Consider the following 27,074-nt stretch of genomic DNA (forward strand, 5'->3'; position numbering starts at 1 on the left):
TACATTTACCACTTATCTGTCATTTTTTGGAGGATGCCATATAAAACATATCACATTCCACACATAATATAAAGAGGCAGCACCACTTCCATAGCATTTACATGCTTTGTATGGCATAAAACAAGGCAAATCAAAAACCTTCATAACTCAGTGACCACATACTTGCAGCAAGTGTAGGAAATGTGTATGGAAATATAATCATCCATATACAGGAATCAGCAATTGCTCTATGTGTGTTATGATAGTTTCCAGTAACAGTCTGCGATGCCACACTTTGTTGGCTCTTAATGCGGATCCTCCCACGCCTAGTTTGACTTTTATTTTGCAGGGAATTACAACAGATTGAAAGTAAACTTCAGGTAGCATTATTATGAAAATTGTTTCTATTGCTAGGTCCACTTTAAAATTTGTTTTTAAGCAATGGACCAGTGAGGGCGATTCTTTAGAGGGCCACTGGTCCCAAAGTGCAAGATGCCAAATTTAGAGCTTACTCTTTAGCTTTAGTTAGTGATACTCTCTTCAGCAATGTTTCTCAACCTTTTTTCAATCAAGGCACCCTTTAAAATTGTGCACATCTCGAGGCACCCCATTCTAAAATGATGGAAAAACTAAAACAATGGACTAAACATAACCCAGCAACATCCACACTCGTAGGACACCCAACGTTAGTGATTTATTCTTCTAAAGCTGTATCATTTTTGGTTAATGTCTTCTATCTATCTGTACACTCTACACTATCTGACATTGCTGTATCATGTTTGGGAAATGTCTTCTGCTGCCATATCTTTAAACTTCTATATTTAATGCTAGCTCTATAACACACACTGCAATAGCAACCTTACTGGTGATTGATTCTCGACCCCATTTGGCTTGAGTGATCAAGAGAGGTAATTAGCTTAACAACCCGAGCCTGTGTCTGTAGCTGGTCTGGTACTGGCCATCTCCTCTCCCATATTCAGGTGCCTCAAATCAGACCCTATAATGACCAATTGAGAACTGCATGCCTGTTTAGTCTCCCTATAAATTTAAAGAAGCCTATGGGGTGGCATAGACAGGGGCAAGGCTCTGCGCAGACACCATGGCTCTTTTCTGGAGTGGCTTTGTCATGAGTGATACGCAGTTTCACCGCCGCAGTTTTAAGAAAGCAGAATAACTAAAGCTGGATGAAGATACAAGAACACTACTCCACTCTGAAAGACGACAAGCAAACCAGCATTTGACATTTATTTTATATGAAGTCAGATTCCCACTCTCTATCCAATAACATGCTCCTTCTTCTCTTCCTTCTCACATCAGTGTCTTCTCTCAAATTATCCTTACTCTACCCCTCCTCTCTACCCTGCAGCATGTACATATCACCCTCACTCCTACCCTCTCCCTACTACAGTACCTGACCGCGAGATTGTGTTTCCAGCGCGATACCATCGCGCTGGTTCTCGGCGACAGGGTACTGTGAACGTCGCGCTGGCTCGCTCATCGGGAAAGGAAAACGTTGTTTTCCTCCCGCGATGAGTGACAGGCAACGCTGACAGCTGTCTAGTATGAATCCTGAGGCGGGAACACCGCGCCAAATTTTAAATGAAAAAAACCGGCGTGGGTTCCCCCCCTCGGAGGCATACCAGGCCCTTAGGTCTGGCATGGATTGTAAGGGGAACCCCCTATGCCGAAAAATCGGCGTGGGGGTCCCCCCCAAATCCATACCAGACCCTTATCCGAGCACGCAGCCCGGCCGGCCAGGAAAGGGGGTGGGGACGAGCGAGCGCCCCCCCCCCCCCCGAGCCGTACCAGGCCGCATGCCCTCAACATGGGGGGGTGGGTGCCTTGGGGGAGGGGGGTGCCCTGCGGCCCCCCCACCCCAAAGCACCTTGTCCCCATGTTGATGAGGACAAGGGCCTCTTCCCGACAACCCTGGCCGTTGGTTGTCGGGGTCTGCGGGCGGGGGGCTTATCGGAATCTGGGAGCCCCCCCTTAATAAGGGGGCCCCCAGATCCCGGCCCCCCACCCTGTGTGAATGAGTTTGGGGTACATGGTACCCCTACCCATTCACCTAGGCAAAAGTGTCAATATAAAAAAAACACACTACACAGGTTTTAAGAGTAATTTATTAGTCAGCTCCGGGGTCTTCTTCCGACTTCGGGGGGTCTCCTTCCGACTTCTCCCGGTGTTCGGCCTCTTCTCCCGGGCCCCGCCGCTATCTTCTTCCAGCTCTATTGCCAGCGAGGGGCCCGGTCTGCTGCCGCTGTCTTGCCGCCGCTGTCTCTCCGCTTCTTCTCTTCTTTTCTTCTTCCCCGATGTTGACACGACGCTCTCTCCGGCTGGAATGCTGTTTGCGAGCTGCGGAGCCATTTATATAGGCGGTAACCCCGCCCCCTTACGACGTCATGGTCCCAGCATGCGCAGGGACTCTGGCGTCATAAGGGGGCGTGGCCCCAGAGTCCCTGCGCATGCTGGGACCATGACGTCGTAAGGGGGCGGGGTTACCGCCTATATAAATGGCTCCGCAGCTCGCACACAGCATTCCAGCCGGAGAGAGCGTCGTGTCAACATCGGGGAAGAAGAAAAGAAGAGAAGAAGCGGAGAGACAGCGGCGGCGAGACAGCGGCGGCGAGACAGCGGCGACAAGACAGCGGCAGCAGACCGGGCCCCTCGCTGGCAATAGAGCTGGAAGAAGATAGCGGCGGGGCCCGGGAGAAGAGGCCGAACACCGGGAGAAGTCGGAAGGAGACCCCCCGAAGTCGGAAGAAGACCCCGGAGCTGACTAATAAATTACTCTTAAAACCTGTGTAGTGTGTTTTTTTTATATTGACACTTTTGCCTAGGTGAATGGGTAGGGGTACCATGTACCCCATACTCAATCACACAGGGTGGGGGGCCGGGATCTGGGGGCCCCCTTATTAAGGGGGGGCTCCCGGATTCCGATAAGCCCCCCGCCCGCAGACCCCGACAACCAACGGCCAGGGTTGTCGGGAAGAGGCCCTTGTCCTCATCAACATGGGGACAAGGTGCTTTGGGGTGGGGGGGCCGCAGGGCGCCCCCCTCCCCCAAGGCACCCACCCCCCCATGTTGAGGGCATGCGGCCTGGTACGGCTCAGGAGGGGGGGGGCGCTCGCTCGTCCCCACCCCCTTTCCTGTCCGGCCGGGCTGCGTGCTCGGATAAGGGTCTGGTATGGATTTGGGGGGGACCCCCACGCCGATTTTTCGGCATAGGGGGTTCCCCTTACAATCCATGCCAGACCTAAGGGCCTGGTATGCCTCCGAGGGGGGAACCCACGCCGGTTTTTTCATTTAAAATTTGGCGCGGTGTTCCCGCCTCAGGATTCATACTAGACAGCTGTCAGCGCTGCCTGTCACTCATCGCGGGAGGAAAACAACGTTTTCCTTTCCCGATGACTGAGCCATCTCGGCGCTGGCTCCTGCAACGGGACTCGTAGGTGTCAAATCTCGCCGAGAAGTGCGGCGAGATTGACACAATATCACGGTCACCTACTGTATGGCACCCATCACCTCCTGCATTTGCTGCACCCACATGCTGACATAAACTCCAGGGCCATTAGACATGTGCGCTCGTGCACATCCCACTCCCATTTTGCCTTCCTCACACTCCTCCTCCTCCTAGTCTCAGGTGACATTTCTCCTAATCCTGGTCTGCCATTTTCCAACTGCAAGCCACATATCTAATACCCCTCCTCCTCTGGCAACCACTGCAATACACTCAGTTTAATTTCTATTCCCCTGCTTCCTCAAACAGCACACCAATCGCAGGCGTCCTTTGGACGCCTGCTCCATCTGTAACAAACTAATACCTGTACATGACCTCTTCATCTCTCATGGCTTTAACATACTCGCCATAACCAAAACCTGGCTTCAAAATTTTGACTAGCTTCTCCTGCTGCCCTCTCCCATGGAGGTCTCCACTGGACTCGCTCCCCCAGACCAAACAGACAGAACGGAGGTGGAGTTGGATTCCTTATATCCCCACAAAGCACCTTCCAAGTCCTTCTTTCCTATCCCTCCCTCTCTATCCCTCTCTTCTTTTGAGATGCACTGTATTCATCTGTTTTTTTTTCCTATTTCTCTGAGGATTGCAGCAATTTATTGGCCTCCTGGACCAGTATCGCAATTTCTTGATGACTTTGCTGCCTGGCTACCCTAGTTTCTCTCCTCTGAAATACCCACTATCATTCTTGGTGACTTCAACATTCCTGTCAATGTTAACAGCCCAACTACAGCTCAACTTTACCTCATCTTTTGACCTAACCCAATTGGACACATACTTCCACTCACTCCAATGGTAATACCCTTGACCTTGTATTCTCCCATCTGTGAAATCCTGGCAACCTCACCAACACCCCCTTTCCTCTCTCTGATTACAACCTCATCAGTTTCACTGTATCCTTGCCTCCAACCACCCATCCCTCCAAACAGCAAACAATTACTTGTAGGAACCTTCGCAATTTTAACCCTTCTCTTCTCTATTCTGCTACTGACCACCTATATGACATAATCTCTCCCCTGTCCTGACCTGGCCACCTCTGTCTACAACAGTTCACGCTCATCATCACTAGATGCACTTGCTCCTCTAACCACATGCAGAATCAGGCCCCGACCGTTACAACCCTGGCAAACTGACAACACTAGAGATCTCAAGAGACATTGCCGTTCTCTTGAACGACTGTGGCGTAAAACCAAATGCCTGCAAGACTTCACCCTATATAAATCTGCCCTTCTAAAATACAATTCCTGCATCCATGCTGCCAAACAAGCCTACTTTGTCTCTCTTTTTAATACCTTGTCATCCAGTCCCCGTCAGCTCTTGTCAACCTTTAACCTCTGCTTCGTTCCCCACCCCCTCTACCCACTAACTCACTCACTGCCCAAGAGATTGCCAATCACTTCACAGTCAAGATTGATGCAATTCGTGAGGACACCTCCACTGTGCGTACATCTTCCCCACCCAACATACCTTGCCTAACAGCACATTCAACACTCTCCTCTTTTGAATTGGCTACTACTGAAGAGGTTACAAAACTTTTCTCACATGCCCACCTTACCAATTTTCCCTTGGATCCTGTTCCCTCACAACTACTACGGTCACCCTCTTCTTTTATCCTATGATAAGTCACTCACATTTTCAATCTCTCCCTCTCTAGTGGCACTTTCCCCTCCCCTCTAAAACATGAGCAGATCACTCCCATACTTAAAAAGCCCTCACTGGACCCCACCAACCTGAACAACTTAAGACCTATCTCATTGCTCCCATTCACCTCTAAATTTCTAGAACGCTTCGTCTACAACCGTCTTAGCTCTTGCCTCAGTGAAAATAACCTTCTTGATCCCCTACAGTCTGGCTTTCGCTTGCAGCACTTCACGGAAACTGCCTTACTAAAAGTCACTAAGGATTTACTAACTGCTAAAACCAACAGCCAGTACTCTATACTCCTACTACTTGACCTCTTTGCGGCCTTTGATACTGTGGACCACCCACTCCTTCTCAAAAAACTCCATTCCCTTGGCCTCCAAGATTATGCTCTATCCTGGTTCTCTGCCTATCTATCATAGCACTCCTTCAGTATTACCTACAACTCTGTCTCCTCCCCTCCATTGCCCCTTTCTGTGGGGGTCCCCCAAGGCTCTATTCTTGGACCCCTTCTCTTCTCTATCTACATTTCCTCCCTTGGTCACTTAATAACTACTCACGGCTTTCAATACCACTTATACGCCATTGACACCCAAATCTATCTGTCTGCTCCTCACCTCACTCCTTCAGTCTCCTCTCGCATTACTAATGTACTAACTGACATATCACCATGGATGTCGCACCACTTCCTTAAATTAAATCTCTCTAAAACTGAGCTAATAATATTCCCTGCTCGTGCCCCCCTCCCTGACTTTTCCATCAAAATCAACAATGCAACCATCAGTCACTCCCCTCACGCCAGGGTACTAGGTGTAATCCTAGACTCTGACTTGTCATTTCAGCCTCAAGTCCAATCGTTGTCAAAAGTTTGTAGAATTCACCTCCGTAACATCTTTAAAATTCACCCCTTTTTAACAAATGAAACCACCAAGCTCCTCATTCACTCCCTTGTTATCTCTTGCCCTGACTATTGCAACTCCCTTCTCATTAGCCTGCCTCTTCATAGGCTATCCCCTCTTCAGTCTATTATGAATGCTGCTGCCAGACTTGACTTATCCACCTTACCAACTTCTCAGTGTCTGCCAACCCTCTCCTCCAATCCCTACACTGGCTCCCAATCACCCAGCAAATTAAATTCAAAATACTAACCACAACATACAAAACCATTCACAACTCTGCCCCAAGCTACATCACCAACCTTGTCTCTAAATATCACCCAAACTGTCTTCTCCACGCTTCTCAAGACCTCCTACTCTCAAGCGCTCTCTCATCTCCTCCTCCCATGCTCACATCCAGGATTTCTCCAGAGCCTCTCCCATCCTCTGGAACTCGCTACTTCAACCTGTCCGGCTATCCCCTACTCCTGCTACCTTCAGGCAATCCTTGAAAACTCATCTCTTCAGGGAAGCTTATCACATCTCCAACTAATCTATTACCACTTCCATCAGCTCATTCCCCACAGTGACAACCTTTTGTACCACCTGCCCCACCTATTAGATTGTAAGCTCTTCTGAGCAGGGCCCTCTTAATCCTCTTGTATTTTATTGTATCATAACTGTATTGTCTCCCTTTTATATTGTAAAGCACTGCATAAACTGTTGGCACTATATAAATCCTGTATAATAATAATAATAATAATAATAATAATAAAGCAAATACACCTTTGCACACTGATACTGACCATTATTCCAACATTTCCCTTCTCACTCAGTTTCTTGCCCTCACTAAGCTAATGTGACCCCAGTACTGGCAGAGAGGGGCAAACAAGGATGCTGTGCAGTAGGGGGTCAACCAATATAGTTTTTTCAGGGCCGATACTGATTTTCGGCCACCTCTCAGGCTGATAGCCTATTACAGGTGCCGTCACTTGCCACTCTCACCTGTCACCCATATGCAGCTTGTCACTACTTCTGGCAGCCTCTCCTCTGTGTCTGAGCAGGTAAACTTCCACATGCGGGCGGTGAGAGATGACATAACTGCCGTTCTGCTTGCCTGTGGCTGCAGCTCTGTCAAGAGCAGTCTTCGCAGCCCTGTCAAGTGCAGTCTTTGCAGCCCTGCTGTAGGGGAGGGAACAGCAGGGATGCGAGGCGGGCAGTGAGAGATGATGTCATCTCTCTGCTGCCCGCCGCACTGCTGACAGAAATTGGCAGAGACTGCAGTGAGCGCCGCGCGGGGACAGGTAGAGGAGGTCTGACCAATATCGGTAATATCGGTAAGTTTCTGACAGATTATTTTAAAAATGTGAATATCGGCCCCCAATAATCAGCCACCCTGAAAATTAGTCGACCCCCACTGTGCAGGCACCTGACGTCTTCCTTATCAAACGATGACATCATTGGTTGATAGGACGCCGGTGCCTAGAAGGTTGCAATGGTGCAACAATGAAAACCCGTGGCTTTGTATAACTAAAAAGGCAGGCTTAATCCCCCTGCTGGCTTGTATACAATTTTTGGGCAATTTTTAGGCATTTTGCCAAGGCACCCTGGTTGAAAAAGGTTGCTCTATATCTACAGTGTAGATAAGTGACTTTGGAGTTCTCTGGAAAGCACTGTGTAATATTTTAGTTCTATACAAATAAGAACTGTAAATTTACTGGTAACAGATTGTTCCATGCTTCTAGCCTGTTGGACTGCAGAGCATGCTGAGATGTGAACATGACGCCGTGCCCTGGCATGAAATTAATGATTCTCAAGCTACCTACATTTTCAAAGCTTGTATTGAACTGTCGTACAGCAAGCGGCAGGTTGCCTTAGGGGCCTAAAGTGAAGATAAGCACACTACAATAACACAAGAAGAGTTGCAATGTGATTCGACCTTTGTTTTCAGCAGCAGAGGGTTTTACTGGCAAGCATGTAAAGCCATGGTACTGTAAAGGAATACTATTGTATCTCTGTATGTAAAGCCTATAAACCTGCAAGTGTTAGCTATTGCTATGCATGCAGTAATCCCAAACCGGTAAACTAGAAATAGAGTGCCTTCAAGACGGCTAACAGCTCAGAACGATGCCTCCTATCACTGTGATTTGCAGAAATAAGCCAACGTGTAATTACAACAGTTCCTTCCTGTTAGTAAAAGACAGTCATTCAGACAATCTATATGTTGCTTAACCCTAGTTCAGTTTTCAGAAGATAAAGTGGCTGGTAGACTTTAACCTCCACATATAAAACTAACGCTAGTAATGTACTGTAAATGTTTTTATAGCGGGCCATCCAGACCGCCAAACATTTATATAACTCCAGCGTCCCAAGTTCCATTTGTATCTAAACTAACCCTATAACATAACTCCATCTCAGAAGAAAACAACCCTTTTAGCAAAAACCCCACATTTATAGGCTCCTCCAGCTAGAACAATTATAGACATGTGGGAGAATGTTAAAAAGTTCAAACCCTTGCATTCAGATTTTTCATCATCCACATATGATTTAAAAGCAGATCTCAATCACAAACAAAAACAGCTCTGCTCCTATGATCCAAGAGTAGCTTTCATTACTATGTGTAAGTCATAACATTGGAATGGTCGGAGTTGGCACACACACAGTATGACTCCAATCATTTTCAAGCAGAGCGCCACAGACCAAAACATTACTCTGAGCTGCAACTTGAAAAAGTTAATTTTTTTCCAAGCTAACAATGTGCATAGACCGATGCCTACAGTAAGCTTAGTTACTCACACCAGCCAATCAACAATTCATTTCATTGACCAAATTAGTCTATTCTGAAAGGTGACATGACAGGAGAAAACTACATTGGCTGCTATGAGTTGCTTACACTTTGCACACCTTTTTTTGCTTTTAATACTGTCTTATAAAAGAGCGGCGTACATTTAAAAAGTCACCTTAATTTAAAATACTAACAATAGTTACAGGTACATACACTATATTGTGAAAAGTATTGGGACACTTGCCTTTACACAACATGAACTTTAATGGAATCCCAATCTTAGTCCGTAGGGTTCAATGATGAGTTGGCCCACACTTTGCAGCTATAACAACTTCAACTCTTCTGGAACCGCTATCCACAAGGTTTAGGAGTGTGTCTAAGGGAATGTTTGACCATTCTTCCAGAAGTGCATTTGTGAGGTCAGGCACTGATGTTGGACAAGAAGGCCTGGCTTGCAGTTTCCACTCTTATGCCCCTAACACATGGTTGGATTTTCCAATGGAAAATGTTCGATGGGAGTTTGTTGTCGGAAATTCCGACCGTGTGTAGGCTCCATCGGACATTTTCCATCGGAATTTCCGTCACGCAAAATTTGAGATCTGGATCTCAAATTTTCCGACAACAAAATCCTTTTTCATAAATTCTGATCGTGTGTACACAATTCCGACACACAAAGTTCCACACATGCTCGGAATCAAGCAGAAGAGCCGCACTGGCTATTGAACTTCATTTTTCTTGGCTCGTCATACGTGTTGTACGTCACCGCATTCTTGACGTTCAGAATTTCCGACAAGATTTGTGTGACCATGTGTATGCAAGACAAGTTTGAGCCAAAATCCATCGGAAAAAATCCATGGATTTTGTTGTCGGAATGTATGATCATGTGTACGGGGCATAATTCATCCCAAAGGTGTTGAGATCAGGTCTCTGTGCAGGCCAGTCAAGTTCCTCCACCCCAAACTCACTCATCCATGTCTTTACGGATCTTGCTTTGTGCACTGGTCCAAATCATTTGATGAAGGGGGGGGGGGTTATGGTGTGAGTTTGTTCTTCAAGGGTTGGGCTTGGCCTCTTAAAGCCAGTGAAGGGAACTCTTAAAGTGTCAGCATATCAAGACATTTTGGACAACTTCATGCTCCCAACTTTGTGGGAACAGTTTGGAGATGGCCCCTTCCTGTTCCAACATGACTGCGCACAAAGCAAAGTCCAAAAAGACATGGATGAGCGAGTTTGGGATTGAGAAACTTGACTGGCCTGCACAGAGTCCTGAACTCAACCCAGTAGAACACCTTTGGGATGAAGTAGAGCGGAGACTGTGAGCCAGGCCTTCTTGTCCAACATCAGTGCCTAACCTCACAAATGCGCTTCTGGAAGAATGGTCAAACATTCCCACAGACACACTCCTAAACCTTGTGGACAGCCTTCCCAGATGAGTTGAAGCTGTTATAGCTGCAAAGGGTGGGCCAACTCAATATTGCACCCTACGGACTAAGACTGGGATGCCATTAAAGTTCAAGTGTGTGTAAAGGCAGGTGTCACAATACTTTTGACAATATAGTGTATGTCTACATCTCTTAACCTGCAAAAGAAAACTAGATTTCCTAGCACAAACATGACAGCACAGTCTTGGGTAAGCTCTGCCTCCCCATCCCATGGGCAATCAGTAAAAATAAATAAGGATAGGGCCTCCCACTTTTCATTCATACCAGATATATGGATCATTTTGCATTTCTTACCTTACACAAAGTCCCCACAGGTTTCCTCTCTGTTGGATGACCAGTTCCCTGAAGTCACTTTCTTTAACTAGTTGTTCGACTGACACCCCACTAACATCGCATACAATGCAGGCCTGGGGGTCCTGTACTGTAAATGATGACATTGAGCGTCCATCCACATTCTGAACCAGGAGAGGAAAAGGCCGATCCGTCAGCTGCTACAGGATGAGGTGTAAGGCAAGTATTTATCTTGATTACAACCTCCTAGACTAAATAAGCATTATAGCGTGTGTGTTTTTGGGAGGATGCATTGTTCATTTTTTGAAGTTTCTCTATGTATATGAAGCGAGAACAACTGACCTTCAAATAAAATGCTGGCTGCCTGGCTGTCATGTTGGACTGGCCCTCTGACTTACTAAACAAGAACAAGTATTCAGAATAGGACTTCTGACTTTCCTTATCTAATTACTCATTCTGGGTCAGTGACACGTACTGAAACCAAAGGGTCAGCATAACAGCCAGGCAACTGGCATATTTATAAAGAGATCAATAATGGCAGCCTCCATGCTCTTCTCTGGAACTGAATACTTTAAGGAGCAGCAGGTTTAGAATTATCAGCAGGATTCCTTGCTTGGACTACTGCAAAAGCAATGAGCTGTGTGCTGAAGAATATTGCTCACTTATATTCCATTTTTTAAATGTTCTGATAAGATCCTGAAATATTTGCATAGTCCATAATCCAAGAATGTCATTAAATCTTTTATATGTGTTGTCTTGAACTTGATGTCCTCTATACCAGTGGCCATCAACCCTGTCCTCAGGGCCCACTAACAGGCCAGGTTTGCAAGATAACTGAAATACATCACAGATGATATCATTTGCTGCTCAGTGATTGCAGTATTCTAGTCTGCATCTCCCCACGGTAATAAATAAAACCTGGCCTGTTAGTGGGCACTGAGGACAGGGTTGATGGCAACTGCTCTATACCCCTTAAAAAAAACAAAAAAAACAAAAAAAAAAACACCTGTACTGATAGAAATATGGAGACTGCCATTGCCGATCTTTTTCTAAAAATGCAAACTGCTTGGCTGCCTCTGTATTTAATACTTTCCGACTCACTGAATAGTAATGAACGCAGAGCCGGCAAAGTCGGGGAGATGGCAGAAATCCCGACCTGCATACTTGTCATTGTGACAAAAGAATGGTTTAGCACAATGACCAGACAACTAGTCTTTTCAGAAGGAGAGGTAAATAAACACTGGTAGTTCAACTGTTATCTTGCAGAATTTTTTTAATGTCAATCCATTGTAAAATACATATCAAGACTTGTATTGCTAGTCTCCTTGTGGAAATACTAATCGCCTGGCTATTATGCTACTCAGTGGCTTCAGTACTTCCAGGGGTATTGATCTCCAAGGTCCCTCACAGCTCCCACTGGCTTCTCCCGATGACCTCCATGTCACTACTGTCTCAAATGATGTGAAGGTCGATGCAAAGAACCAGCGAGAACTGTGGGAGACTCAGGAGATGGACACTCTTGAAGCTGTTGGTTTGCTAGTGAACTTTGGGAGACCATATCTTTCGGTGGGAGCAAAGGAAAAGTGATTAAGTACCTCTCTTCTTTACAGGTACATGCTTGCTTGATACAGGTCGCTTTAAATAAGGGTCTGCATCAGACATCCACTAGGTGGCGTGTGTTGTATTTAAACTTTGCTTTTGGATGTTTCACTCTACAGTACAGCAAGCCATCTTCTCAAATGTACATTTATGAAATGCAGATGAAATATCTTTAGGGCTCGGAACACTCCTTGATGATGGGAAATTGTCTTGGGTGCACAGACACTCCAGCTTGCATATAGAAAACATGAAGTAACTGATCTAGTGTGACCGCCTACATTCCAGACTAGACACATGCATTCCATTAACAGCCCTAGAGAAGCAAACTCAGGTGACTAACAATGTATGGAGCATTTTACCTTTTTTCATCTGGCTCTGACAAGCAGTCCAGCCCGCTAAGATTCTGGTCCATTCAACGTAATTCCATCCAGAACCAATCAGAAGAGACCAAGGCGGGCTCCGCCCCCAGCTGCCCGATGTTCATGGGACACGGCCGTGTTCACATGGAGGCAGGTTCTACGCTGTCCCCAGACAGACCATTCCCTCTTCAGTCAGAGGGGGGCATAGAGATAGGGCCTCGTTTTCCTATGGGGTCCCCTGAAAGAAAAAAGCAGAAAAAAAAAAAAAAGAAGACAATGACTATTTCCATGCATCAACCTGAGATATGAAATATAACTATGAACACATACAGAACAAAAGCAATTTATAATGTATAGATTATGTTTATAATCACTTAATTTTCTATGCTGGATTAGTGGAAGGCTCAGCAAATTTGGGTGCTGGACCTTATAGCAATTATATCACAAATGTGCTGGTTTTGTCCAAACTTTGTCCAGGTGACCCCAATGAAGGTCTCACATCAGAGGTCTACGAATGTCAGAAAGTAAGTCCTATGTTTCTGACCTGAAAGTGGTGTCTGAGCCGATCATGATGCAGATGAAATATAAAAAGAAGCTCTAGAATCAACTCCAAAGTAACACAACGACTTATAGAAGAAGAGAAGTGCTGCCTTCAGTCACTACTGATCCCGATTACAGGTGAGGAGATTTCAGGGAACGCTTCCTGAATACAAATTACTCTCTACAAAAGGATATTGGGTACTGCAATTTTTACATGTCAGGCTTGTAAAATGTATGAGGCCTGGCTAAATTCTTCCTACTCATCTCAATTCACTCCTATGGGCTTAACATATTGACCAGACAACCAGCCTTTCCTGGTAATCAGATACTGTTCACCAGTAGGTGTACTGGTGCAGTAAAGGTTTGGCTATTGCTTTGAACATGCGGGGACGGGAATTCACTTACAGGCCTGTCATGTAAAAATGACGGTACTTCATAAATTCCTTCTACTTTAATCTCCACTGAGAAGAAGCAATTAAGGGGAAATATGATAACCTTGAAAAAAATGCATAAAATGGTTCACTAAGTAAACTTGTTTTACGTAGAAGTATAACTAAAGGCTAAACTTTTTTCTTTAGTTTTGGATAGAGTGGAGAGGGATTAGAACACCTGTCCAGTTTTCACTGCTGTCTGTGCAACTGTTAGGGAGATTCATCCTCTCTATTTGACCTATTTATCATCACCACCAAGAGTGAAATAAAATTGAATGCCACCAGAACAGGAGAAGAGGGGAAATCTTCTAATGAAAGCACTCGTTCTGGTGACCCAGGTGACAACCAGGAATCCCCTCACTTTGGAGGGATTTCTGCAATTTGCCAGAGATGGTTTAAAAAAAATTGACAGAGGTTAGAACCCTCCCTTACTCTATATAATAATAATAACATATTTAAAAAAAAAAGAGTAAAGCACTGTACACATGATCAGAATATCGTACAAAAAATACTGCTTTCGGTGCAATCGTACGATAATCTGATTGTTAGTACACAGCTGTCGTCCGAAATTTTCCGAAGGGACAAACACGAAAATGTTTCTTGTATAATACCAGATTGTACGATTTTTGTTTAATCGGTACAGTTTTTGTCCGAAAATACAATACAAATACATTACTTACTAAATTTTTATTCAAGAATTTTCGTACTTTAGTAACCTATTCGTTTTTCGATATGGAGACTAGCATCCAAAAAAAATATATAAATAAAGAAAAAGGACGATCATTCGTAAGATAATCTCATCATGTGAGACTTAAGTCATGTGAAGCCTTATTATATAAGCCTATGCCACACCTAAATAACATCAGAGAAAGCTGGTGGGGTTTGAGTTTCTGTCAGACACTGGTGAAAGCCTGAAGACGTCCCATCAATACATTTTGCAGATGTCAAACAAAGGCTTATGGAGAACATGAAACATGAAAAGTTAACCTTCATACCCACTGATACTCATGCAAAATATTTGAAGGTTTGAGACCCATGGCTGGTCTACAATGAGGACTTACGCCTAGATTGGCCCCTCCTCTCACTGTGATTGATCGCTCCCCTTCCTCCCCTCAGTACTACCCTGAATTATTCTCTACTGTCTTCTCCTTTCTCTTTTGTCTTTTACTCTTAATACTTCTCTCCTTTACCCCCACGTCATTATCACACCAACAAACTACCCGTTCACAGATGCCCTCATACCATTCACAAGGTGACATTTATTGGTCTTATGGAATAGGAACTCCCTGTGTGACTGAACACCCTACACTCAAGCTTTATATACTGTATGTACCTTCATAAATCCTCCAAAACAAGAAACCTTGCATTGTTATATGGTTAATGGAAGCTTTATTTTGGCTGGGTTCACACCTATGGGAAATTAGATGCTGGTTTCCCCGCATCCAATTTGCATAGCAGGAGATTGTGACCAGCACTCTATGGAGCCGGCTCACACATCTCCGCAGCAGGTCAGATGCAGGAAAAACGTGTGCCTTTTTTGGTCCAATTCAGGTCCGAATTTAGCCCAAAATTTGGGCTGAAATCGGACCGGAAACGGTGAACCAGCACACACTGGACTCCTGCTGTGCGACCCATGTGGCTCATATGTGAACCAAGCCTCCATGCCCTCTTTTGTTGTAATCTTTGTACATCAGTGCTTTGCATGGTAGTTCGCTGCACCTTGCTTACAAAACTCAATAAAACTTATTCTGACAAACAAAAAAACAAAAAAAACAAGAGCAGTGAAAATGTGTTCTTCTACAGCAGTGGTTCTCAACCTCAGTCCTCAAGTACCCCCAACAGGCCATGTTTTCAGGTTTTCCTTTATCTTGCACATGTGCTTTAAATCAGAGTCAATGGCTTGGTATTTTGGACAGCTATTTTATCTAAGAGAAATTCCCAAAACAGAGTAGAGTGCAAAAAATAGAGATGGATGTGTTTCTGGTTATTGATCCTATGCTATATCATATAATAGAATGTGTAAGCTCCAATTTCTTATGGTAACTGGAGGATTCTGCTTCCAGTCTTGAATTTAACTGGAGAGTGTGCTCTACCAGTGAGATCCCACCTCCAGCACTCAGATAGGTCTTTTCACAGTGAGATCCCACCGCCAGCACACATATAGGTCTTTCCCCAGTGAAATCCATCCTCCAGCACACAGGTTGGTCTTTCCCCCATGAAATCCATCCTCCAGCACACAGGTTGGTCTTTCCCCCATGAAATCCATCCTCCAGCATACAGGTTGGTCTTTCCCCAGTGACTTCCAACCTCCAACACATAGGTCTTTCCGAAGTGAGGTCCCACCTCAAGCACATGGATAGCTCTTTCTCTAGTGAGATACCACACCCAGCATGCACAATGGTTTCTCCAGAGAAAGAGCCCACCTTCAGCACATATACATCAGGCTTTTTACTATTTCCTTCCCTCCGCACACACATCTCCATTCCCCTCCAGAGGCTCCCCACTGTGCTAGACCACACTCCCAGCATACAAATAGCAGGTTGCACTTTGTCTGATTTCTCCTCACAGACATTGTGAGGAGAGCCCAGACACACAGGGGTTGATTTATTAAAGGCAAATAAGATTTTTTACTTTGCAAAGGAATTTTTCACCAAAGATTTTTCACTCTGCAAAGTACAATTATTTAAGTCATTTGGTTGAACTCAGTGTACGATTTTATTTTCTTTCTTTTTAAGTTCATCTTCTGGCATTGCTCGCAGACACCTGCATGAACAGCTCTGAGTGACAAGAACCCACCAGTCATTACTAGTTGTCGTCATGTCAACTGGTTTTCTTTCCGGTTTAGATTTGGTTGAACTTGATGATTTGTAATTTTTCACCCTGAGTAATTATGTAACTGTGAAAAGTGGATAACCCCTTTAACTTGAATGCTGGTCATGGGCAAAATCTCCACATTCTTCTCCCTTTAATTTTCAAACACCAGTCCTTGCTGTCTTTACCTGTGACTTAAAGGGTTAGATCACCTCTACCAAAAAATTGCCTATGCAGGTAAAGGGCGCCTGTAGATAAAAACTGTGCAGCTGTGACCAAAGTTGAATAATGCCCTTATTACAGGTGTGGGTCATTTACTTAGCTCCTGAAGATTGGCCAAAAAATTCCCAGAGATGGCATCATTCCTTTCTGCCTGGCTACTAGGACATTGATAAGACACTTCCAGCTAATTCAAACCCCCTCACGTGCAATCTCTCTCCCTATCCCTGTAGCTCTGAGCTCAGAGAAGATAGTGGACCACACATATGCGGGGGGGTTGAAAGCTTGCGCCTGTGATGGTGGGGGTGAGCTGTAATGGCTGGGAGTGTCTGAGCAACTTCATAGCAACAAGGCAGGACAGGATGATGCCATCTCTGGGAGTTCTTTGATCAGGCTTCAGGAGGTACATAAATGGCCTACACCTATAACAAGTGCATTATACAACTTTATTTGGAACTGCACTGTTTGTTTTTATCTACAGACACCCCTTATCTGCAATAGCAGTTTTTGGTAAAGGTGAACCCTTTATCAAGATCCCTTGGCTGCGCACCAGTTATTTTATTGGTGTAGAACGTAAAGTTAACCACTTGCTGTCCACCCATCGTTAAATGACGGAGAGATGGTGCGGCTCTTGTTCTGGGTGAACGTCATATGATGGTGCACCAGAACGGCCGCTCTCGTGCGGTGATTGCGGCCTGATGCGGCTCTTTAACCATGTAATCAGCTGTGTCCAATCACAGCCAGTCACATGTAAACTCGGAAGTGCCCTAAATCGGCTCTCCTCACCTCACACGGACAGAGTGTGTGGTGAGGAGAGCCAATCAGCGGCATCCACTCGCAGGGGAGAACAAGGAAGGTAATCAGGGCACTGATCACCAGTGCCCTGATTACAGGATAGCTGCAGCAGCGCCACCAATCAGTGCCAATGAGTGCCACCAATCAGTGCCCATAAGTGGCCATCAGTGACAGAAGTCAGTGCCCATCACTGACACAAATCAATGACCAATACTGGTACCAGTCAGTGTTGACTTTTAGTGCCAATCAGTGCCTGCTCATCAGTGCCCACCAGTGCCGTCTATTAGTGACCATCAGTGCGGCATAATAGTGCCTCCTCATCAGTGCAGCCTAATCAGTGCCCATAAGTGCCACCTCATCAGTGCCCATAAGTGCCACCTCATCAGTGCCCATAAGTGCCGCCTCATCAGTGCCCATCAGTGTAGCCTATCAGTGCCGCCTCATCAGCGCACATCAGTGAAGGAGAAAAATTACTAAAATTTACTGCCAGAAACTTTTTTCTTTTTTTTTTTTTAATTTTCAGTCTTTTTCCTTTTTTTTTTGTAAAAAATAAAAAACCCAGCAGTGATTAAATACACCAAAAGAAAGCTCTATTTGTGTGAGGAAAATGATTAAAAAATTAATTTGGGTACAGTGTTGCATGGCCGCGCAATTTTCATTCAAAGTGTGACAGCGCTGAAAAATGGCCTGGGCAGGAAGGGGGTGAAAGTGCGGTGTATTGAGGTGGTTAAATAAACTTTAGTGGGACATGGAGACTTTATAATGCCTATAGTAACCAAAATCCAGCTGACATTCCAGTGCATGTCGGAAAATGCAAGCCCACACCTAACTGGTCGTTAAGGGCAACACTAGTGTTATTTAATTGATCCCCTAATAAGCCTTATTATGAGAGTATACAGGACCGCTGCCTCCTAATCACCTCCTTGTTAAAGCTGTTTAATGGCAAGGCAAAATAGAAGACTCTGTCTAATTAAGCTCTGTATGGGGTGCAACGCTACAGTCTTTAGAGAGATATTTTTGGTACAAAGAAACTGATTCATTTTAGAAAGGGATAAATGTGGATGGAAATCTCTTGCAAAGGAATTTTTTTACTCCACCTTCAGAAATGCCTTTCTAAGTCTGCTGCAAATCAATTGCAGGTATGGAAGCAGTTTTGTAGAAACTAGTATGCCAGAAAATTGCAAAAACAACAAAAATGTGTAATAATCAGGTACAGACAGGATTACCTAGTATCGGGATTTCAGAAGAACACCAAGGGTAGTGCTAGCAAAGACAAAGATCACACACACACACACACACACACACACCTATGGGGGTTGATTTACTAAAACTGGAGAGTGCAAAATCCGGTGCAGCTGTGCATGGTAGCCAATCAGCTTCTAACTTTAGCTTGTTCAATTAAGCTTCGGTTTCTATACAGAGCTGCACCAGAGTTTGCACTCTCCAGTTTTAGTAAATCGACTTCTATGTGTAGTAGGCACTCTGGAATATGCCATTTCTATCAGTACCAGCGGCATAAAGTTAAGCTGGCCGCGTATGGGTAGAGCTGAGCTATATATAACTACTCACAAAACTATAATAGTAGGCATATACTGAATATATTTGATATATGCCTACTATTATTCTACTTTTGTGAGTAGTTTTTATAAAATAAACCTGTTTTTAAAGTACTATAAATAGGCGTGTCTGTTCCCTTTTGTCTTTTGCAGAGCATTGCTTCACTCTATGGGGGAGCTGCCGCCAGTAAGATACAGCACTATATGGACTGTAATTCATTTCCTGCGCCATTTCCTTTTTATGTACTGATGAGATTTTTTGCATGAACGTTCACACTAAAATCTATGGCAAGCTTTATGCCACAGACTAGCTGAAGACTGATGGAGAGTAATAGAAGAGGTGAAAACACTTGAAAAAAATGCTCCCTCGGGCCCTCTTCCAAAAATGTCAGGAAGCCTGAAGGCCCAGGCAGTTAGTCATGTGATCTCTGTTAAAGGGGAGGGTCAGAGTGCAGATTGGCTGATACTCCTCTTTAGCAGAGATCATGTGACCAAAACTCAAACGATCCTAGAACAGCATTTTCTCTAGGAAAAGTATGTTTTTTTAATAATATCACTCTCTACTTTTTAAGACAGGCAAAGAGTATACAAGTACAGCCTACAATTACAGAGACAGTTATTGTAACTAGGATTTCTGGCCTTCATCAGTACAGTGTATAGAAGACATAGCTGTATGCAGCAATAAAGTCGTCTAGCTTTAACAATACAGCTAACTGCTGATCACTGTGTCAGTTGGTGCTCAGGGTATGCGCCAGCTCACACATTTTCACTAAGCAATGTCATAATTCAATAACGAAACATAGATCTGATTATAATTCCTTGGCAAAAGAATAAAAGATAAAACGTATCTCTCTATAAATATCTATAGGCAGCGATATAGCCATGGGCTTTTTTTCGGCAAGTATCCGATGTATGCACATTCGTGACTGATATTTGCCAAGCAGCATTTATCAGGATCACACGAGAGTCAAATCAGCGATCGTATATAAGCAAAATGAGAAAATTCCCAATTCACTGTAAAGCAGTGGAGGAATCTCAAGCTCAGTGACTGATATCTGTCTTGCCAGCTATAGGCAAATCTCAGGGACTGGCCGAGATTCACCATGTATGGGCAGGATGATTGTATCCAAGTCGATCGATGGATGGATCAACTTGGGTACAACCAGCATGCTGGATTTTTACATACAATTATTGCCAGCGGCTATAGCCACTAGCAATAATCACTGGTGTTCTCCCGGTCATGAATCTCGGCCGTTTCAGCAGCGACTGGCCATGATTCAAACCATGTATGGGCAGATTAATTGTCAATCGATGGATCGACTTGGGTAAAACCAGCATGCTGGATTTTTACATGCGATTATTGCCAGCGGCCATAGCCGCTAGCAATAATCACTGGTGTTTTCCCGGCGGCGGGGGCACGTTGAGCCATCCCTGCCGGGGGAACACAATGGCTCTGTGAGAGGGACTCCCCTCATTAATGACGACTGTGTTGGTGGAGTATTGGAGTGATTTTCTTTCCTGCAACCATCACACCATCTATGGCCAGTCTTGCATAGTGGTGTAGAGTACACAGTGGTGTTCACACAGGGGCATATTTATAAAGAAGTGAATGTGACATTCACCAAATAATCACTGCAGGTGAATTTTTCTGGTGCATGTGTTTTAAATAACAGGAAATGATTAACCAATGTTTGGTGAATGTTCACAGCTTTTTTTCATGTACCCCGTACTGTTACACAATGTCATTCAGATTTTTTTTTCATCTTGTTATAGAAGTGTTGTAATTACAAGGCATGCAGATACAATGTGCCTGACATATGTTTGAGGGGCTTCTCTCACACTTTTGAAGTCATCAAATACAAACACATTGTAAATGTATGTGCAGCACATGACAATTGAGATCCATTTTCCCCATAGGCTGCACTCATGTAGGTGCAGTTTGCTTGCTACTGTAGCTTGTGTATACATTCCTCTTTAGGGCCATTTAGAATTGTGCATTGCGGTAAAGCGCAACACTCCAATGCATAATAACTGTAGTGGGAAATGCACCCGCCCTGCAGTGTTGTGGTGCGCTGCAGTACAAAAAAAAAAAATACAAAATTTCAGGCAATGCTGTGCGTTGGAAAACTGTTCATAATAAATGAGCTGCCTTGCTAAAAGGTACATAACACATCATGATGGTTAGAATCCAGCTTTACAATCACTAGCATTCACTAGCAAGAGGGTGACAGGTTACACAAGATCCTTCTGGAGCTTAGTTTCCCACTATCAGGGTAAACGCCAAGTAGGAAACTGCTACTGGAGGGATGGATGGGGGAGTTGGTCTGAGGAGCAAAAGTTTCAGTAAGTATTTAAAGAGCAACTGCAGTCTGCTCACATAATTTGTAATAAAAACATCTATGCCACTCTGAAGCTTCCCTCCAACCACGCATATTATTTTAAATATACTGTGATTCTGTACTTGCCAAATATGCTGCAGATATCTTTCTCCCCTAAGTCTGCCTGCAGCCATTTTAACTGTGGGCAGCTGAAGCTGCTACCTGTTCACTTCCTGGATTTACACAGAGGCACACCTCCAGCTCTGCAGCCCTGCAGCTTTCATTGGCCCTCTTATGACTCATCCCCCCTCCCTTCCTGGCAAACTCTCACAAGAGTGAGAGAGAGCGCTGTACACAATGTCATAAGCTCTAGCTTGACAGTGCGATATATTCAATCCTGCATATAAATGTTAAAGTGATTGGAAACGATCACCTTGTAAAACAACCAATTCAGTTTAAAATAGAAATGAAAGGCAAAACATTTGCATATAGATATAAAAAAAAAATAATAAATAAATATTTTTCCCCTTTTTTTATAAGTGATCACATTTCCTCTGTTTTCAGCTGCATAAGAGCTGGAGGGAGGAGAAGCAGCAGCACACTGAGCTTCCCAGTGAATGGCTGTGCAGAGGGGGCGTGTCAAGACACATCTGATCATTGGAGAGCAGGCTGAGTTACCAGCATAGCCAGACAACTGACCACAGTGTGCTCTCCTGCTTAGTGCAGTAAGTTTTTAATAGGAAAGCAAGAGGACTGGCAGCAACACCAGGGATTTCACATAAAGGAAGCAATACAAAGAGAACGGGATACTATTTCATACAAGTACACGGTACAGCAGGCACATATCAGGAATATAAAGTGTTGGGGTAACAAACTCTAGGGCTCATGAACACTGCAGCTCAAAAAAAAGCTGCTCTACAGTCATTTGAGCTTTTTTGAGCTCTAATTCTTTTCTGCCTGGTAACTCCCCTCCATTTTAGCCAATGTGTCCATGCACACTATGGCTTTTTCGGGAGTTGTTGGCCTTCAGATTAACATTAACTAACAGAGACTGACAAATACCTGAGTGTTTAGATCCTAAAATACATCTATTACCCTTTTGTATCACTTGACCCTCCCTCCTAGATTGTAAGCTCTAACGAGCAGGGCCCTCTGATTCCTCCTGTATTGAATTGTATTGTACTTGTACTGTCTGCCCTAATGTTGTAAAGCGCTGCGTAAACTGTCGGCGCTATATAAATCCTGTATAATAATAATAATAATATTTCCCATCTAAAAATGTTGGTTGCAGTAAAAAAAATCTGCATGCATCCCACAAACTGGGAGTTCAACATCACTGACTATCAAAGAGCCCCATGTACAAAAGGTATTTCAAAAGAAATTCTTTTTTCTACCCTGCACCAAGAAAACGACAAAACGGGGAAAGGGCAGAAACTCTAGAACATTTTCCTTACATCAGGGCCAATGTATCTCTGGGTTGGAATGAATGAATTGATAAAACCCTCACGTATTTTCCTCATGCTCGGAATGCCAATATCGCACTTTCATTCTTTCTACCAAGAGCAATTATCACTTATTAAAACAGATGTGGCAGGTGATGGGGATTTTTCTAATTAAACAGAATGAAACAGAGTATGAATAACAAATACAGCAGCTCACGGAAGATTATAATAAAGAAAATATGCATAGAAAATAATATGTCCTTGGGACGCAAAATACTTTAATATTGTTGAAATGTTTTACTACTGTACAAGCTCTGTAAGTACCATCTCTGGCACCCTTGAAGCCTTGTTTGTTAATCTTTTCTGCTTACATTAATAATAAAAACTAAAGATTAAAAAAAAATACTTTAATACTGAGAAAAAAAAATCATTAATCATAAACATTTAAACTAATAATCTTAATTTGCTAAATAAAAAGAAAAAAAGTTTACCTTCTTGAAAGATCTATTAGCACATCGATGTATGTGTAAAAGCCTCTACTGTATTTCTGATAAGAAAACAAAATGACTTTACCGAGCAGACTATTTTTTATGTGCGTTCTAATTTTAGGCTACAGGAGTCTGACAATTGTTCTTGTATAGATTTTATTTTTTTTTATAGGAAATCATTTTTGAAAAATATTTCTTCCCACTTATTCTCTTTTAGAAAAGTTTCTGAAATATTGTATCCATTAATGATTGTTATATATTTTGTGAAAATTATACAGTAAAAGGTACATAGTGGGAATTTTTATCTATTAAAAAAAGATGCTTCACTATACTTTTTTTTTTTTTTAAACTTTTTTTTTTTTTTTACAGCCGGTCCTGTAATGGTTTTTGTACTCTGAGTGAACTTGTCTGCCATCATAGGTTCACCAGTGACTTTAATGATGCTTCTTTTCCAGTAGGATGTAAATCTCCCCGTAATGTCTTTTAGATGTTTCTGCGACAGGACCTTTCCACCATTCCAGCAGGGTCTGATGGGCGTATCCCCCAATCCCCCCCTCCTCAGGAGTACTTAGGGGTCTGTGTCTGGGACTAACCGCAGCGTCTGCTTTCAACATAGAGTCTCTGCTGTAACCAGACAAATATGCGCTGCCCTCCCCGTTGCAGGCGGCAAGTAAGGAATGGTCACAATATATGTCAGAGCAAGGCCTCCCTTTATGTAATGTCCCTGTCTTAAAGGACCAGCAAACTTATAATGGCAAGCTGCCGTGGGTAGTAGATCTACAAATTATATTCAGAAACATGCAAGACACAATCTGTGGCCTATAGATCTAGGTTAGTCTCTGTAGTTGGCTAAAGATGGCCATTCTGTTGGATATTTCGTCAGACAACCCGTTGTGATGGAAATAGCCTGTCCACACTGTATCATCTCCATTAAAGGATCAAATAAACTAAAATAATCAAAATTCTGTTATAAGAGAAACATGGCTGACATTCTTGACCGCTCCTTCACGTCAAAAAGTTAGCTGCCTAGCTGTCATGCTCATCCTTTTGCTTCAATCACTGACCCAGAGCAAGTTTGCAGATAAGGACATCTGACATTTCTCTGATTTTCCTCATCTGCAAAATTATTTCAGGTCTGTAATCCACGAAGCCAGTGGGTCAGCATAACAGCAGCTCCATTTTCAGCAGAAAGCCAGCCATGGCAGCCCTGTATTTGTATCATGATGGGCTTACCTTAAGATACATGAAGTCTTTAACAATATGGCTGAAAGATCATGAAAAATTTGGCAGTCGAACAACCTTTCTGGGGAAAGATCGTGGTTTCTCCATGGTGGGGAAAACAGAGGAGGCAAACCAAAATGTCCATTAGGGCTCATTTACACTCGCTTTGATTTCAACACACTTTAAAGCGTCTACCGCTTCAACATGCTTTTTTTTCCCCCCAAAGCAACATGCTTTTTTGATGTGTTTTTGATGCTTCTGTGATGCTTCGGTGGTGGTTTTTTGAAGCTTGAGGCTGGGTTCACATAAGAGCACTCAGCGGCTCACAGCAAGAGTCCCGTGCATCCTCGTTCACCATTTCAGGATCTGATTTCAGCCAGAACTTTTGGCTGAATTCGGACCTGAAACAGACCAAAAGACGCACAAGGCTCCTGTGCAGATCGCACCAGAGCCGCTGTGGTGATATGTGGACCGGCTGCGAATTGGATGCGGGGAAATCCACATCCAATTCGCACTAGTGTGAACCCATCTCTAATAAAGCTTGGCAGATGCCCTGTGTGTGTATGTGTGTGTGTGTGTGTGTGTGTGTATGTGTGTGTGTGTGTGTGTGTGTGTGTGTATGTATATCTCATACCTGCAGTACCTCCAAAACAAAGCAAAGCTAAAGCTGAATTAAAGGTGCTTAAAGCAAGCTTTTTCACAGACTTCTATGGAGGCTCTGAAGATGCTTTTAAAGCACCACTAAAGTAACATGGGGTATAATTTTTTAAGCGAAGCAAAGCAAATGCAATGTGTAAACAGTACTGTAAGGTAACCATTTTTTTTAGTGACAGGGGCTTTGACTGGCGTTCAGAGCTTTTAAATGGTTGCCGACAGCGCCACGTATATGTACTGAGGGGCGGCGGCTCCTACGGGCGAAATCACGTACCTGTATGAGATCACCTCTTCTGGGTTTGCGGCGTGCACGTACGCCGCCAGCAGGGACCACGTGCATTGCTGGTGACCAGTTCAATCAGCGGGTCTGGCGGACTAGATGTCCACCGGGACCTGTCGATTGTTCACGAGAGAGGCAGAACAGCAGTCTGCCTATGTAAACAATGCAGATCGCCATTCTGCTAGTAGGGGAGACAGAGATCCTGTGTTCCTGCTAAGCAGGAACACGGATTTCTTTCTTCTCACAGCCATAGCACCTCCCACACAGTTAGAATGCACTTTCTAGGAGCACATTTAACCCTTTGAATGCTGCCCATGATGTTAAATTCTTCCCTGCCAGTTTCATTAGTACAGTGACTGTATTAGTGTCACTGGTCCCCAAAAAGTGTCACTAAGGCTTAATGTACACAGGACATTTTTACAACCTCTCCTGAACTATTTAACTTAACAGATAGTAACACACGTTTAAAACATCTGTTTTTCTGCGTTTACATGCCACGTTTAGAATTGTTTGAAAAAATGTATTTTTTTCGTTTTCAAAATAGCCAAAAATGAAAAACGCCTGTAAACGAAATGAGTTACCCCGTTTAATCACGTTTGGCGTCTGAAACTTTGGCGTCTGAACTCATTTTTTTTACTTCAAAGAAAAGCCTATAAACGCAACTGCCTAGAAACATACATGTACACATAAGATAACATTGGATGAGTTCAGGGACAGTTGCATTCAACTGCCTCTGAACGTCCGTTTACCAGCAGCCGTGTACATGAGGCCTTAGTGTCAGATTTTGTCAGCCGCAATGTCACAGTCCCGCTAAAAATCACGGATCGCCGTCATTACTATTAAAAAAATACATTTTTTCCATTAATCTATCCCATAGTTTGTAGACGCTATGGCTTTTGCTCAAACCAATCAATATACGCTTATTGGGATTATTTCTTTTACCAAAAATATGTAGCAGAATACATATTGGCCTAAACTGATGAAGAAATTTAATTTTTTTACATTTTTATATTGGGTGTGTTTTATAGCAGAAAGTAAAAAATATTAATGATTAATCATTTTTTTGTTTATAGCGCAAAAATAAAAATCGCAGAGGTGATCAAATACCATCAAAAGAAAGCTCTATTTGTGGGGAAAAAAAGGACATCAATTTTATTTGGATACAGCGTTGCGTGACAGCGCAATTGTCAGTTAACGTAGCACAGTGCCATATCGCAAAAAAAATGGCCTGGTCATGGAGGGGGGTAAACCTACCAGAGCTGAAGTGGTTAAAAGCAAGTGTGAACGAGAACTAAAACACAAATCTGGCTGATACATTGTGCAACATCTGTTGTGTCAGCCATATTTGTGTTTTAATGGACATTTTTTAAACTTTCTATCAATAAAGATTAAGTCCCATGGAAGTGGTAGTAATCTTGTATACTCCAAGCTGTGAGCTTATGGCAGCTGTTTTAGTGGTTTACCAACCAAAGCATTGGTATGAACTGGTACCAATGAAAAAGAACAGTATTTTGCCTGACCTTCCTTCCAGCCATGCAGCCCAGCGCTGGTGGTGTGAACAAGCTCTTAAAATGTCACAGCTCCTCCTTTATAAAGGACCTTTTCTGAAGAATACTAAAAAGGAAAGCAAGCTAATAATGGGATAGAGAAGTACAGCCAATTGTCGCTTTTCTCTCTTTTCCTAGAGAGCAGCAGACATTGGGAGAAACGCTGTGTTAGTGATCACCTCTCCACTTTATCATGCCGAGTCGCAGCACAGCTTCAGCCATGTGTGGACAGAAAAACTGGACCTGTGAAAGGTTCTATTAGAAAAAAACTTTCCATAACCAGT

At 43.6% G+C, this 27,074-nt stretch overlaps 1 protein-coding gene across 5 annotated transcripts in view; it reads right to left on the bottom strand.

The window, feature by feature from the left end:
- The window catches only part of THRA (thyroid hormone receptor alpha), a 344,747-nt gene that overhangs the window by 144,380 nt on the left and 173,293 nt on the right, over positions 1-27,074 (bottom strand). For all 5 annotated transcript variants that reach the window (XM_073608010.1, XM_073608008.1, XM_073608007.1 and 2 more), the window contains one exon: positions 12,489-12,726. In XM_073608010.1, coding sequence (XP_073464111.1) covers positions 12,489-12,541 — 53 coding nt within the window. In that variant the 5' untranslated portion in view covers positions 12,542-12,726. The remainder of the gene's footprint in view (positions 1-12,488; positions 12,727-27,074) is intronic.

The sequence above is a fragment of the Aquarana catesbeiana genome, linkage group LG12 (genome assembly GCF_042186555.1).
Source record: "Aquarana catesbeiana isolate 2022-GZ linkage group LG12, ASM4218655v1, whole genome shotgun sequence".
Taxonomy (NCBI): domain Eukaryota; kingdom Metazoa; phylum Chordata; class Amphibia; order Anura; family Ranidae; genus Aquarana; species Aquarana catesbeiana.